The sequence below is a fragment of the Microplitis demolitor genome, chromosome 9, assembly GCF_026212275.2.
Source record: "Microplitis demolitor isolate Queensland-Clemson2020A chromosome 9, iyMicDemo2.1a, whole genome shotgun sequence".
NCBI lineage: Eukaryota > Metazoa > Arthropoda > Insecta > Hymenoptera > Braconidae > Microplitis > Microplitis demolitor.
Window position 1 is genome coordinate 9,526,794 of NC_068553.1, and position 15,603 is coordinate 9,542,396.

General features: G+C 33.2%; 1 protein-coding gene across 1 annotated transcript; it reads left to right on the plus strand.

Annotated features, from left to right (window-relative positions):
* The first annotated feature begins 12,812 nt into the window (after positions 1-12,812).
* LOC103577685 (conserved uncharacterized protein) lies at positions 12,813-14,376 on the plus strand. Its single transcript, NM_001414822.1, has one exon. It carries the CDS (start codon positions 12,864-12,866, stop codon positions 13,494-13,496), a length of 633 nt encoding a protein of 210 aa, NP_001401751.1. The 5' UTR covers positions 12,813-12,863; the 3' UTR covers positions 13,497-14,376.
* The last annotated feature ends 1,227 nt before the right edge of the window (positions 14,377-15,603 follow it).

Consider the following 15,603-nt stretch of genomic DNA (forward strand, 5'->3'; position numbering starts at 1 on the left):
ATTCGGTCACTATGCAGGCATTTTCGAGATCTACGTGACTTAATGAAAAAAGTTTTCTTAGTTTAAATGGTTGTAAATATTTTTCATAAAGTTTAAGATCTGTGGTTGGGTCGAAATCGTGATCTTCGTCGTTGGAAAAGTCTTGATGTATTCAGTCGTTTCTGGACCTTAGGTGTTTTCTAAATGCTCGCTTGGCTTGTGCTATTCTTCAGAAATTTTGAAGGATGAGGTGAGCAGTTAGTTGATGGAAGTCTTCGAAACCCCTTTGATACTCAAATTGTATTTGACGTTTGTTCATACAAGCGTCTCGCTCTTGGTCAGGCTTTAGCGAAAGACAATCTGATGGCTTCTTCATCCAGTAGATTATTAATCTTAATGGTGTTGTCAGCTACGTATTGACCGGTCGCGCCTCTGGCAATGGTGTTAAGTACCACGGTTCGTTTCAACGGAAACATCATGTAGTCCTTAAAATTCACAATGTAGTTGTCAGAATTTATTGACGGAGTCCTGCAGTCGTAAGCGATGAACCCGTGTGCCAGTTGGATTGCAGATGTGAACCAAAGAATAAATTTTGCAAGCTCCTTAATGTACAGGTAAGCTTACTTGTTTACCTGTAGTGATTTATTTAACTAAAACATAATGATTAGTAGGACAACTTATCCACATGCTTAAGTGATCGTTTATCCTTTTTATCTTCTATTATAGCCATATTATTATCTAATAATTCAACTATAATATAAGGGTCTTAATAGTGTGAATCAAATTTACCTTTTCGTGGTTCTTTTATAGCATAAACCTGACCTCCAACATTCAAGGTACTAGGGTTCAGGTGAGCGTCATAGTAACGTTTAGATCGGTGTTTAGATTGAATTAAACTAGAAGCCGCGAATTGTCTCATGTCATCCATACGGTTAACTAGATCATGTAGATACGAACCGTAGGTTTCGGTTTTATCACGTGGTGGAAAGGAACTAGGCATACGAGCTTTTTTACCGTATATAAGTTCGAAAGGAGTGAAATTAGTGGATTCGTGTATAAAAGTGTTGTATAGAAACATTGCGAAAGGAAAAAGTTTGTCCCAGTTGTCTTATTTATTTACATAATGTTTAATGAATTCTGCTCACACGATGTGACTACGCTCTACGGCTCCATTCATTTGTGGATGATACCCTGAGGTAGTTACCTGTTTAATTTTAAAGAGTTTAGCCAAATGATGAAATATTCTACTGTTATGTCCGGATTTAATTAATTGATAATAATTAATTTATTGGGAATGGTCGCGTGGGCCTCAAGTGGGAGGCATCGGGCAGACAGGGTGATTTTCCTAGAGGATTAGCTCTAGGTTTTATTTTTATTGTAAGAATTGGATGCAGAATTTGGATTTTATACGTTAGAGAAATTGATAATTTTACCTACTTTTCGTTGTTCGCTGCTTACTTGCAAGGTGGTCTTTGGACTGCAACTCCCGTGGACGGCTTCTCTTGTTCTCTGGTCGAAAGATGATTTGGTCCAGGAAGAAGGGATGTGGTTCTTAATATTAGAAATAATCTTATATGCCGGATTTCCCAATGATAGATATTTATTGAAATATTTCCCTATGGGCTCGCTGTACTCAGTTCACAGGATGTTAAATTGTTATTATCACTAAGGTTCTTTCTTCAACTTAAATCTCTTGGATTTACACTTAACTATTAAACTTAAACTTATGGTTTTACACTTTGGATTTAATGAGTCTTTAACTCATATGAGTTCGGTCTGAATCTCCGACTCCAGCAATTCACTCGGACGAGAATCGCTATTTACACACTTGACAAGTATTATTAAAAAACACTTCCCATGAGGTGATTTTTGGAATAGGAAAATATAATTATGAAAAGACAATTTTAAATAGAAATTTTACGGTAACAAGAAACTTGCCAAGCCTCCTCGAGTGCAATATCGAGACGATCTTCCCGTGGGATTTTATAGTATATTTGACTGTTTAGATTTTGTGAATAAAAATGAACTTATCGGTTTTAAGAAAAAATAGAAAATAATAAAATAAATAATAAAGAAAAGGGGTTGCCGAAACGTTACACGGTTTAAAACTCACGCGGGCTAGCAATGAAAATACATTAACTTCTCAAGCGTCATAGGCTGCCGCACCTTGGTGTTCGTTGTTTTTATCACCTCGGTTCGCGGTTCTGGAGGGAATAATTTAGAATATAGAATTGGGTGGATCTAAAATACAGTTAAGTGTAATTCCCTGGTTGGAGGGAACGTTGACGACGTACAACGAGGTGCTGGCCGAAGTTGCTATCCCTTAAATTGTTAACGCTGCACTTTACAGCGAGCGCGGCAAAGAGGCCCTTTAAATATACGGCAATCCGTATATAATATTACCAACGAATGATCGACCTTGGTCGCTCAATATTTTTCATTCCAGGATAAAACCATTCATAAGGGACAATATCAGCTACGGATTTGCTTCGTATCGGTTGTGGTTGGGGTACCTCGATTTCTTCGTCTGCATCTGTACTTGAAGGACTCTCATTGATAGGTGTTAAATTAGCTCATCGTCTACTTGCTGCTTCTAGCGGTCTTCTTTCATCAATTTCTGATCCTGATGTTGATCCTTCAGAACTAGCTGCAGAGGTTGATCGTCCTGCAGGATGTCGAATGGTTGTACCAGATGGTTTGCTGGACTGAGGTTCTGGTGCCTCAACAGGTCCTGGAACTTCCGGTCGCGGAGACTCATGTGATGGGTTTTCACTACGCCGATCCCAGTAGCAATTTTCATTTCCTGATGACGGTCCGGGTGACATTTCGACAACATCTTTAGATGGTGGTACCTGGACAGGTCCAGTTAATAAAGGAGTTTCTTCGTCCTCTTGATTATTGACGTACGTCAATTGATAATCAGTCACTCGAGTTTTTGTGGATAACAGTCCTGGTTTGTGAGAACTTTTGGAAGGTGAAACACGATTAGTTGTGAGGCTAGGGAAAGCAATGCTTTTGCCGTGAGCTACTAGTGGTAGTGGAGCGACGGATTGAGTGGCCTGTGATTGCTTTGAAGGTCGACCAAGCTTACGTTTTTCTGATTAAGATGTTGGAATTCGGGCTATTGTTTTTCGACGCTGGATTGGAGGTGGGGGTGCTAATGAAGGGTTACTCGCTAATCTTCGCAACCTCACTCTCTCACCTATAGTGCTAGCGTTTGTTATTGCCGCGTTTGTATTAGATGATCGCAATCACTTGAAATGTTTGGCGATTGAGCTAGATTGTCTGGCAGCTGTTTCAGACTTGGTCGCGGGTAATACCATGACAACAGGATTTCTTGATAATGCATCTGCATTCGAATTTAGCCGACCTGGCTTGTAATAGAAAACTTACTCATACTTTCTGAGTCTTGTTCTCCATCGGACCAAGCACTGTACAGGTTGCTTGGCAGGAGGGGTCGGCAAAAAAAAAAAATTAGCGATTTTTATTAACAAATTTTTTTAAAACTATTAATTACTTCCAAACAAAATTTTTATTTTTATGGAAAAAAAATTTAGCTAAAAATAATTATCAAATATTATAGAAATAAAGAAATTAGTCCAAACAAATTACAAATTTTTTCAAAAATTATAATTAGTGAAAAATAATCACTAAATTTTGAAAAAATGAAAAGTTAGCCATATTAAATTACTAATTTAAAAAAAAAAATGAAAAATTAGCCATATTAAATTAATAGTCTTTCAAAAAATGGAAAATTAGGCTTATTAAATAACTAATTTTTTAAAAAATGAAAAATTAGGCATATTATTAATTTTTTTAAAAATGGATATTCAGCGACAAATATTTACTAATTTCCTTTAAAATAGGAAATGAGCTGGAATTATTTTTGATTTTTTCAAAAGAAAAAATTAACTAGTAATTACTTTTAATTTTTTGAAAAATGCTGAAATATATAGCAAAACGTTGCTATTTATGGGAAATGAGTTTAAATGTATAACTGATTTTCAATAAATTACACGTGAAGCTGAATAATTAATTATAAAAATGATATGTAAGCCTGATCCCCCGCGTCTTCAAAGTTGAAAATTTTTATTCATTTTTTTTGCAGCAAAATCGTTTAACAAAATTTTCAAAACAGTTTGCAGATTTTTTACACACCTCAAGCGCAAAAGCGCTCAGGGCCTTTACTGACGGTTCTTCCTCGTTTACAATTTTTAGTGTATATTTAGGTCATTCTTAGTTAAGACGCAAATTCGACGTCCACGGTAAAAAATCATCTTTTTTTAAAAAATGTATTAAAAAAAATTTAATTATCTTTCAATACTCGTGCTCATGTAAGTGTCCACTAAAATTCATTTCTTAATTTTATTTAATTTAGTCACAATTTCATCTCAAAGTCAGAAAACATCTCTTCCCTGGCTTGTCCCCGGTCTGATTCTGATTATGTATTAGTAATTTAAAGTGCTTAGAAATCAGATAGATTATTTAAATTATATATTTGTACAAAATAAATTAAATAAATTCTTGTAATCAAGCGAGTAAAATTACATGATATTTTTTTTTCTTCAAAAAAATTACGTTTAAGTTTGTCCCCCACATTTTGCGTCTCGTCCCCTAGCATATTTACTTTCTTGTAAAATCGGCATTTGTTTACCAACTCGGGAGAATTGAATACCTTGGATGAACGTGATTGAGTTTATACTTTGTAGTCAGCACCACTGGAACTAGGTGCACAGTCATTTGATTTATTTTACTACTGACACTATGTGGATACAGTCGGGATTGAGTAAATGGAGTCTCTCCCCTGGTATGTTTTATTTTAAAAATATTTATCTAAAAATTTTAATTCATCTGTATATTTACTTCTTGTTGTGTATAGATTCTAAGTTTTCTTGATTGATTGCGTACAATAAATACATTTGTCATTACTTTTTTTTTTGTTAATAAAAAGTATCTCCCCTGTGTGTATCTCTCCTGTCTTTTAGATGCCAGGGAAAAGACACGATATGCAGAGAAGATATGAAAATTTCAAACTAGATTTTTTTTATTGTTTAAAGATTGCATATTGTTATTTAATTTAACGTATAAATATATTCACAATATAGTTTATTAAAAAAACACGATTAGTATGTTTTTTTTTTTTTTTTTACAGAACATGGCACTCTGTTTATCAAGTCTCTCTCCTGGATCGAGTGTCTCCCTTGGTTTCTTATGAAACAAGATAAAATTAATAAATTGACTGACCGCCTTGCAGAAACGTTTAGAATAATTGTTTTGATCGAAACGTCATAAAATTTAATTAAATTATTAAATTTTTTATCGTGCCGCGTTTTATCAATAAGCGATTGACGTCTTAACTGAGAATGATCCATATCTTTGATAACGATTTTTATAATATATTCGGGTAAATTTTTCAATGAAATCGATTAGGGAAAGAATAGAGAATATATCTACAAAAAAATTCGTTAATTGAAAATATTCGTTTCGTAGATTCTAGAAAATAAATTTAAATTTTCTCTATTTTCCATTTTTGACTCTATAATGTAAAAAAAAGCAAAACAATACAGTTTTGTCAACTTGACAAATTTCACGCATTTATGAAAATTCCTTTTTTTTTTTTCTTATGAGTAATTGAACCATTGTTTTTTTTTTTCTTTTTAATTAGAGACTCTTTTCATATACTGATTAAAATAGTGATACAACTATTTCATGATCAATTTAATATTGAAATCAACTTTTTTTCATACAAAAAATTCATCTTATAACTAAGAGAAAATAACAATTACTCTATTACTCGAGAAAAACAAAATATTAATTTTTTTATCAATTAACAAAATTGTGTCGCTATTTTTCGAGTGTATTCAGAATATTCTTTTTATTACTATGAGACACAACTTGCAGAGTGAAAAATTCTATATTAAAGAATATTGATTAATTTTCTTTTGTGCAACTAAGAATAAAAATTTATTTTATCTTTTTATCCGCACATGTCATATTAATTATTTGAACTTAATGTTATTGCAAGTTTTTTGTATTTACGGTGTTTTGAGAGGGGATATCGTGTAGTACAAGAATCGTCTCGATTCTTCTTCCCTCCAACCTAATTAAGTTAATCGATTATGCTTAAGGTCGTGTAACGCTAGATCATTGTTTCGCTAATCACCATTGCTCTATTACAGACATCAGGCCCTTTCTTCCGTAAATATCTTTATCCATTTATCACGTGGTTTTTAAAGCATCTTTGTACATTTTATCAACGTTTCAGAAACTTTTTTTAAAAATTGTTAAAAATATCAATTCTATCATCAAATTGTGTACAATTAATTTGTTTTCATTAGTTGGAGTCTACACGTAAGTTTATCTAAATTATAATGCATGTACTATTATTTGTAAAAAATTAAATGATGCCTATGAGATCATTTGTTTGGAATCTAATCAAGTAAATATTTATTTAGTTTACTAAAATATTAATTTATTATAAAGATTACATATTATTTCGAATTAATCTCTTAATTTAAATAAATTTAAATAAACGAGAGTGAAATTATAATGATTCATAATAATTATTAGTTATTGTTGTTTGTTCATTATTTTAGGACAGTAGATAAGAATATTGAGAGAATAATAGCAGGAAGAGTTTGAAGCAATGATAATTATTATTATAATAAATCCTCTGGGTAGAAACAACATTAAAATTATTTAAAATCATGTATACATATTATTAGCTTAACAACTAAATTGATTCGCTAACAAATGATACTCAGATAATGGAGCCTTGAGTAATATACAGCATCAAATTCTAAAAAAAAAAAAAAAGAATAATAAAATTACGTTAGCCTATTGAGTATAGGACAGGCTGCTATTCCTTCGGAATTTGATCTGCGACCTTGATTCCTTTCGCTCAAGGTGTAAAAGCACGGTAACAAATTGGGGATAGGTAAATGTTGCCGCATCGTGAAATATAAGCTTTGCTCACGTGATATTTTGCTACAGTTCAGCCATTATAAATCGAGGCAGTCGAGCGAAAAATTCTCAGATTTTTGGGTTCTCCTTCCAATTTAAATAACATGGAAAAGAAAATGTTTTTCGGTTTGGTATTCTATATCTCGATAATGGCTCATTGTACAGATAAGGTCGAGAGATATTTCTGTAAGAAATTAAATGTTCTACAAAAAAGTCTCTTATGATTTTGCGGTAAATCTCCCTGTTTAAAACTTATTGCGGCTTGAAATAAAATTTATAGTAAATTTTTAGATCTTTTAACTTTCCCGGCGAAACTATTAGACTTATCACAAAATATCACGTGATGTTTTTTATAGACAAATTCATTCCTTATAAATTTATTCTAGTAATGTTTTTTGAAATTTGACATTGTTTTCTAATTATTCTCACTTTGATGTCCAGCTCTTAAAAAATAAGTGTATTGATCAATTTCAAAAGCACGACATCAAAATAAAAATAACTAGAAAACAAGGTGAAATTTTAAAAAACTTTACAAATATTAATTTGTAGGAAATAAAATTGTCTACAAAAAACATTACGTGATATATTGTGATAAGTCTGATGGTTTTACCGGAAAAGTAAAAAATCTCAAAATTTACTATAAATTTTACTTCAAGCCCCAATAACTTTTGAACAGAGGGATTTATCAAAAAATGATAAGATACTTTTTTTTGTAGAACATTTAATTCCCTACAAAAATATGTCTTGGCTTTATCTGTACAGTGAGCTATTGCTGAGATAGAAAATTCCAAACTTGAAAACATTTTTTTTTCTATGTTATTTAAATGGGAAATCAAAAATCACGAAGTTCCAGCTTTGAATATTAATATTAAGAGCTCAAACTTTACCAGAATTTTTTTCTCATCATCCTTAACAATATTTTCACAGTAACTAAAGAAAAGAAAAGTTTGCAAAATCCAAATGAGCATGCCTTCAGCGCAATAACACACTAAAAATGCGTGAATGATAGCGTTCGCTCCTAAGATATGCAATGTTGTTCAATTTAATGATAATTAAAAACATGCAGTCATTTATTATTTATTCTATTAATTTAATATTGATAATAAACGAAGTTTTGACTTTTATCTTATATGATGAAATGAAATCTATAACGGAATTTGACTGTTATTTTGTTTGAGGCTTCACGATTACGATTTCATACTTTATAATTCGTTTCTTTGTTTGAATTTTCCCGCGAGTGGTTTTAGATCCTCTGTAAGTCGAGCTTAAAAAAAATCTTGACAGATGATAAAACAGTTAGTAATTTTACCATCATATATGTGTAGTTTCTGCTTGCTCATAGTTATTCCAATTCTATTTTATGAAAAATAATATATATGGCTGCCGAAATCGCAGAAAATTCACTGAACTGACAGTCGGAAAAAATTAACTGTATTGAAACGGAATTATTTTGACACACAATTTTCACAAGGGTTTTAAGAAATTCGCTAAGGAACAAAACAAAAAAAAATTAAATCGTGAAAATAATTTTCGACAAAGTTATGGTGTTATCAAGCCCAGTGCTCCTGTGAATATCACGCTCTTATTCGTTCAATTCGACAGTGAAACGAGCTTTTCCTGAGGAATCTTATTTAATTGGAAAGAAAATCTATTTAACGTGTTCTGTAGTTATTATTATTTATTTATTTCAATATGCTTTTTACACATAATTTTTTTCGTTTAAATTATGAAAATCACGTTATAATCGAAATCACGATTTTTAGGCGTGTTATGTCCGCATCTTAAATTAAAATTGATTATCCGGGATTTCTCCCTTTGGTAGCGATAGAAAAAATTTAGACGAGCGATTTGGAGGTTGCGGACAACATTAAAGAATACGAGGAAGAGGTATCTTCCTATAATTTATTATTGATGGTGGATCTTTTACTTCGAAGTAAGAACCCAAACGTCTCCGAAGAGACTGGTGATCTTGTGTTGAACCAGTTATCTTATGAAAGAATAGAATGTAAATCTTTCACCTACCTTTCGATGTTTCTTTCTTTCTAGTCACGGCAGGTTAGATCCCTCCAGAACGTTGCAGCTCACTCAGCTTCCTCCTGTAGGATTTGGTTGGATGGGCGCGGCTAGGGTTGTAGGATGTAAACTTATGTGCTACTCTCGAATGAAACTCGAAAGGCTGAGCTAATGATTTTTGGCTTTTTATTTCTGATTTAGCTACAATTCACTTGTACACTAAATCGTTTACACAAATTTTTAACAATTGATATTTTAAGAATATTTATTATTCACGGATATTTTTATAAGATTTTTATTCTATGTTTAATGCGTCCTTTTTACACACCCGAGAAGTGATTTTATGCGCAAAATAACTCAGACCGAGATGGAATCGCAAATACACGTGATTTGCGTCACTATTTCAATCGGACCGGAAGTTTCTATTAATCTTTGAGGATTTTTAATAGATAAAGAGGTTGATTATTGCCTTTTCAACGCCTAAGCGGAATCCTGCAATAATTGACCGCAAAAAGATGTCAATTTTAGAATGCCTTATTGATTATTCAACGCCGAAGCGGATTCCTGCAATAAGGTTTAAATAGAAAATATTAAAGATCCTCCTATTGACTTTTCAACGACTGGGGCGGAATCCTGCAATAAGAGTGCAGGAAAGTTCGACGTTCGAATATTCGCGGACCGTAAGTTAGAAGAACCGACTAGCCATGAGCTATGGGTGCTCAGGCTTTTTATAAACTTTGATTTAGCGATTGATGGGGAATTTTTAATTATTGTTATTGGTGGAAGGTGACGACAGTTTATTAATTGTTCGTTCGCCTTATTGCAGTTATCCTCCCACTATTCTTTGTCGCACAAAAAGGTGGAAAAAGCTGACGCTGCGTTTTCGCGCGCTTTTGAAAAGAAGAGCTCTGTAATAATTATTTTTAAATAATTATTAGAATAAAAAAAAATTATTTGGACATAACAGGCGATAGTAGAGTATACCCGCGCGCTTTGCGCTTAAGGTATGCAAAGTTGATTTTTGTATTTAATAAATTCTGTTCAATATTCTAAAAGTAATATATTTCGGTAAATTTTTTTTTTTTTTTGATATTCATTTACTCAGAATACTCTCTGGTTTGAGTATGTATTCACTCTGATCCCACTCTGGAAACATTCTGGAAACACTCTGGTATCAGTTTGTATTCAATGTGGATGCATAACCGTGTCAGTATGTATCCACTCTGGATACTTTCTGGGAATACTTTGGACTCTATATCTGCTCTGGAAATACTCTGGAGTCCGTATGGTTGCATCGTGTTACCAGAATATTTTCAGAGTGTTTCCACAGTGGGTGGAAAGTCGCAAGGGATCGAGTCCCTAACATAAAATCCACCTTCAATTGGCTTATCCTCATAGTCTACAAGCTTGTATGTTGTTGGATTTGTATTCTGTACTTTTTTGATTGTAAAATTTTCAGTAGTCCAGTTGAGTGCTTAGCCTTTCTCAAATACATGTTTGTACTTGCTGATTCGAACTTTGTCTCTAACTTTGAATTTGTTTTTTCGTGTTTGTCACTGAGCTTGAAGAGGATTGTGTATTTTTTTCAAATATCTGCTTCTCATTTTTAGGAGTTACATCAATAGGTTCTAGTTAAACAGTACGATGCTTTCTAGCAATGTATTTATATACCAAATCGTCAAATATATCAATCCACTTATAATTTTCACGTAAATTGACGCCACATGTTATTCTTAAGTGTTCGATTAAAACGTTCACATGTTGATGCCTTCACGCTGCTGAATGTTGAGTGCATATCGATGTTTTTCCATCTCATGAGTTCTTAAAATTCTTTATTATAAAGTTCTTTGCCTTGATCAACGTGGAGATTTTATGGTACATGTCCTTGTTGAAATATTGCATATCCTTGGAGAAAAAAAATATTTGGCTGTCACGAACTTTACCTCACAAGGTGTTAATACGTCAGAATGTTCAGTTTCCTTAGAGCCTAGGACTAAAATTACGTGAAAAATTCCAAAAATAAAACTTTATTTTTGTTGTTTGACGTGTACACGACTATGGTCGAAATCTTAAATATTCAACGACAAATAATTTTTGATGACTCAATCGCACAGTGTAAAGCGCATGTTTATCTCTCGTATGCTTCATCAACATTCAACAACAGCTATGAAATAAGAATTGCAGTTTGACATCAAGATTTGTGTTTACTTCCAAATAAAAGTACATTACATATGTACGGAAAATTCAGAAAGTCTGATGGTACAGCTATAATTGCAATTACTCACATGGTAAACATTGGAGTTAGTCATATGTTAGAAGAAATACGCTATGAACTCAATGGTGTTGAGATTAATCGTAACAAAAATATTGTTAGCAAGTCTGATGAAAGGGTACACATCACTGAGTCTTGCTCAACAAAATACACTAGAAAATTCAGGTTGGATTATGGATGAAACTGCAGACAAATTGCACAATGACAATGGTTTCATAGATATATCTATTTTTGATATACCACTGAGTTTTCGACTGGGATTTGCTGAAGATTATCATAAAGTTGTCATTAATGCAAAGCATGAATTAATTTTAATAAGATTATAGTCTGATTTAAATGCATACGCTGTGGCCACACTTGTTGCTAGAGCTCATGCTGAAGCTGTTAAAATTACACTGCAAAAAATTGAGTGGATTGTACCATATGTGACTATGACTGATAAACAAACATTGAAGCTTTGATTTATATTACAAGTGATCCAGCTATTTCAATCGGTTTTCGTGCTTGAGAGCTGTATGAGTATCCTTTCTTATCAAATACTTCGAAGCACATTTTGGCTGGGGCCGTTTATGGAAGAGAAAAGTTCTTTCCAGAGTTGGTTCAGTAAACAATTCATATAAAACATTGGGTAATTAAATTTTCACTCTCACCTGCTCGTGCTATAATTACTGTCACGGATTTTATTTTGTTAATTATTATAAAGTGGGATTTTGGTGTTTGAGTGAAATTGGTCAAAAAAAAAGTTGTTATTTATTTTTCATATACATCACCTATACAAGTCTTTTATTTAATAAGCTTCTGATACTCTCAATATTTCTAATTATACATGTTAGGATTACTGTGCAGTATTACATGCATTGATAAGTCAAAAGGCTTAGACATTTGTTTTCATTACTGTCTTCGTAGCTCGATCAATGATCAAGGGGGTAACAGCCACCTTACGTCCTACTCCGTAAGAGTTTCAAAGCCTCTTAAGGGCTGTGGTCGCTTAGAGACAGGAGTATCACGGAACATTCATTTTGCACGAATAGTCGTGCTACCTGCAGAAAATCTAATTGCAATCGTAGAGTCATAGCTTTGGTATCCAAGCTTTTTACGTTAAACGGGTAAGATGCTCAACCTTAATACCGCGTTGAGTATTGTAACCAGAAGCTGCTAGTTTGTACCCTAAATCTAGCGATTTAACGATAATTGATGCTGCTGTCGTCGCTTCTGAGATCAGTCCTGATGAGCTCTGTCCCAGACCTCCAGTGCCACTGTAGCTAAGACTTTCCTAACATAGTCATGATTAGGAGCCAATTTTATGCGTCAAAAATATTTTTGTGCCGACAAAAAAGAAAAAGATGTTTCTTGGAATTCGACGTGAAATAACATATCTTAGCTGCAGCAAAATCAGAAGAGTATACCTAAGCTTCTTTCAAAGTAAGCGTCGATTTTTTTACAACTGTCATCTTGTCAACAAACGCAATATGAATACATTCTTTAAATTCAATAATTCATTATAGTCGATATCTTTGCAATACGAATAGCACTATTTTGTCAACAGTCGAAAGAAAAAGTAATTTTTTCTCATATCTATATTCTTTATTTTAGACTCTTACAATTGAGTGATTGCGTATGACTCTTTTAATAAACGATGTTTTTCACACGTCTTAAAGAACGTCATCTTGATGAATTCCCACTATATTTTGAGACAAAAATAACAAATGAATTTTTGCTAGAAATTGTAGACGTAGTCAAAGAGCTGTATAACATAACAATGGAGAATAACGTTATAGACAGCATACTTTCACGTTGGGAAAACAATGATCACGAATCTACCGCAACTTTGATAGTGTATAATAGATATGTAGAAGGCTTTACATATGACATAGTGGAATATCCTAATAATGTGTCTGATGATGACACGGATCATGGTTCTGGAATCATTACTGATGAGAATGGAGTAAGTGATAGTTGTTTCCGAACAAATTGCATTTATTTTGCAGTGACTATAGAGCTATTTTATTATGGATGGAGCGATTTTCCAAATATTTACTATATACTGGCTGATTTTTATTCCTGGGCTACGGTCATCGTAGCTCATCACACACAACCTCGACGTCATGTAAAAGCAATTCAACGATTTTCCTCGCATTTTTCACCGTTACTAATGTACTATTTCAATGATTTGTTTGATCAATCAGTTGCTTACGTTCATGTTAGATTTGATTTAAAAAATGCTGAATCAATTGATGACAAAACTTACGTAATCGACGAAGCACTTTGAAACAATCCTAATTCATTTCACATATAAATTAATTTATAACTGTATTTACAAAAAAAGCAAAAACATATTTCTGATTTTTTAACGTTTTAATAGCTTTAATCATTCGTGTAATAACAAAAATACCGTAACATCACTGGAGCAACATATTAAAAGGAACAGGTGTAGAATAATATATACAGGACAGTTATTTTAAAAAAATTTAGCAGTTGCAAAAAATAATTTGAGCAACGATTAGCCTTGCGGGCTAGCTCCAAAACTTTCTGCTGTTTCCAAGCTCCTTAAGCTCAATGAGCTCGAAAACATTGAGCATATATTTTCGAGCTTGTCGAGCTGTAAAATACTCTTGAATGTAATTGTTTTTAAAGAGCTTTTCAAGCTCAAAAGAGTTTGGTTTTATGTTGAAGTTTGAAAATATAAGAACCAGAAAAAAAATATTAAACGAATATTTTTCACATTTTCATTCACGATTATGTTTAAAAGCATAAATATATTCAGGCAGAAATCAATGTAATAGATCGAAATAAGGATTTAAATCAGGTGTGACCAAAATCAAAGTGCTAATTTATAAGATTTTCAGGAATGCTAAAAACGGTACTTATTCAATTTTTTTATCGAATCGCATTACGTTATGTAGTTATCCAAGAAGACTTCGAAATAAAGAGTTGGGATGATTTTGAATACATTACATGTATTCGTTACATTACGATTCATTCAGCAAAGATGACATTTGTTATTAATTAAACTTGTTGTTGTCGATGTCTTTCGAACTAATAAACCGATTTTGATGTTTGATGTGGCAATTGGCACATTCTCTTAAGGTTTAGAGCTGATTGCATTTCGAAGTCTATCATTTGAGACCTTTCTAAAAAATAAAAAAAAATGAATGAAACAAATATTTTTTTCATAATTCTCAAATATCGTCAGGTCTAATTAAACAAATAATCTGAAATTGTCAGCAAAGATGGCAGATGACAATCTCTTTCAACTGTCACAATGACCATCTGAATTAGTTGATTAGTTCAATAGTTATGAAAGGTATATTCATACAAATCCAGACATACAAACTCTCTCACATATTTTTACATATATACACACACACACATACATGCAGACACTTCGATATCATTTTCAATTTGGTCAGAATAGCTTTCTAGGACCCTAAAAATTCGTCACCTGACAAATAATCGATTTTCGAAAATAAAGGTGAGAATATTCACTTCACGAATTTTTGAGATTTAATAATTTTCTTATTAGGAAGTTGAAAAAACCCAGTGTCATGGCTGCTACATCAAAAAATTTTAGAATTTTTCTAATACACTTAAAGAAATTTGTAAATCGGTCAACCCTGCGTGCCAGCCCTAAAACTTCTTGCTGTTCCGCTGTCACTTATGTGAGAGCAAGTTGAAGTGACCTATGTAGACTGAAGGATTGAAAGACTCTTAGGGCCCTGCAACGGCAAGCCCTGATCACGATGACGTCTTCATACAAGACGCCATCGTATAAAGGACTTTCTGTAGTTGCCGGGACAGTTCCAATTTGGCTTGTGATTGACAAACGTTGCACCCGTTTCAATCTCTGCAATAGCAAACAGGCCACCCGTGGATTCGTGACCGTGCAGCCAGTCCACGAAGAAGACCTTGTCTTATTTCTGCCTTACCTAGATTTTAACGGATCATGGCTGTTTCGAAAATCGACTCTTTAAGTACGAACTCGAAAAGATTCGCAAACGCCCCCAATGGGACAAAAGACGAGATACCATTCAGCACTTACTGCTGAAACGCACCGAATTCGAGCCTCAGCGTAAGGTACTCCAGAGCATATAAGGGTACGTCGCAGAATGGCCATAAATCAATCAGGTTCTTGCCTTATCTCCAAATGTCTTCAAAATTTTTTATAGTTTCAGCAAAGATTGTATCCACCAGAAGCTAAGCAGCCAGTTCTAACACGGAGAGGAAGGAGGAGGAGACTACTTAATCACAGTTTAACTGTCATCCACGTAGTCGTTGTCGAGGCATCTGGGCATGAGTGTTGTTATGTTCGGATTTTATTAATAAATAAATAATTCATTCATTATATGAAATGGTCGCGTGGGCCTCAAGTGGGAGGC

What these genes read in the sequence shown, in the direction of transcription:
- LOC103577685 (NM_001414822.1), top strand. Translation starts at nt 12,864, where the DNA reads ATGTTTTTCACACGTCTTAAAGAACGTCATCTTGATGAATTCCCACTA.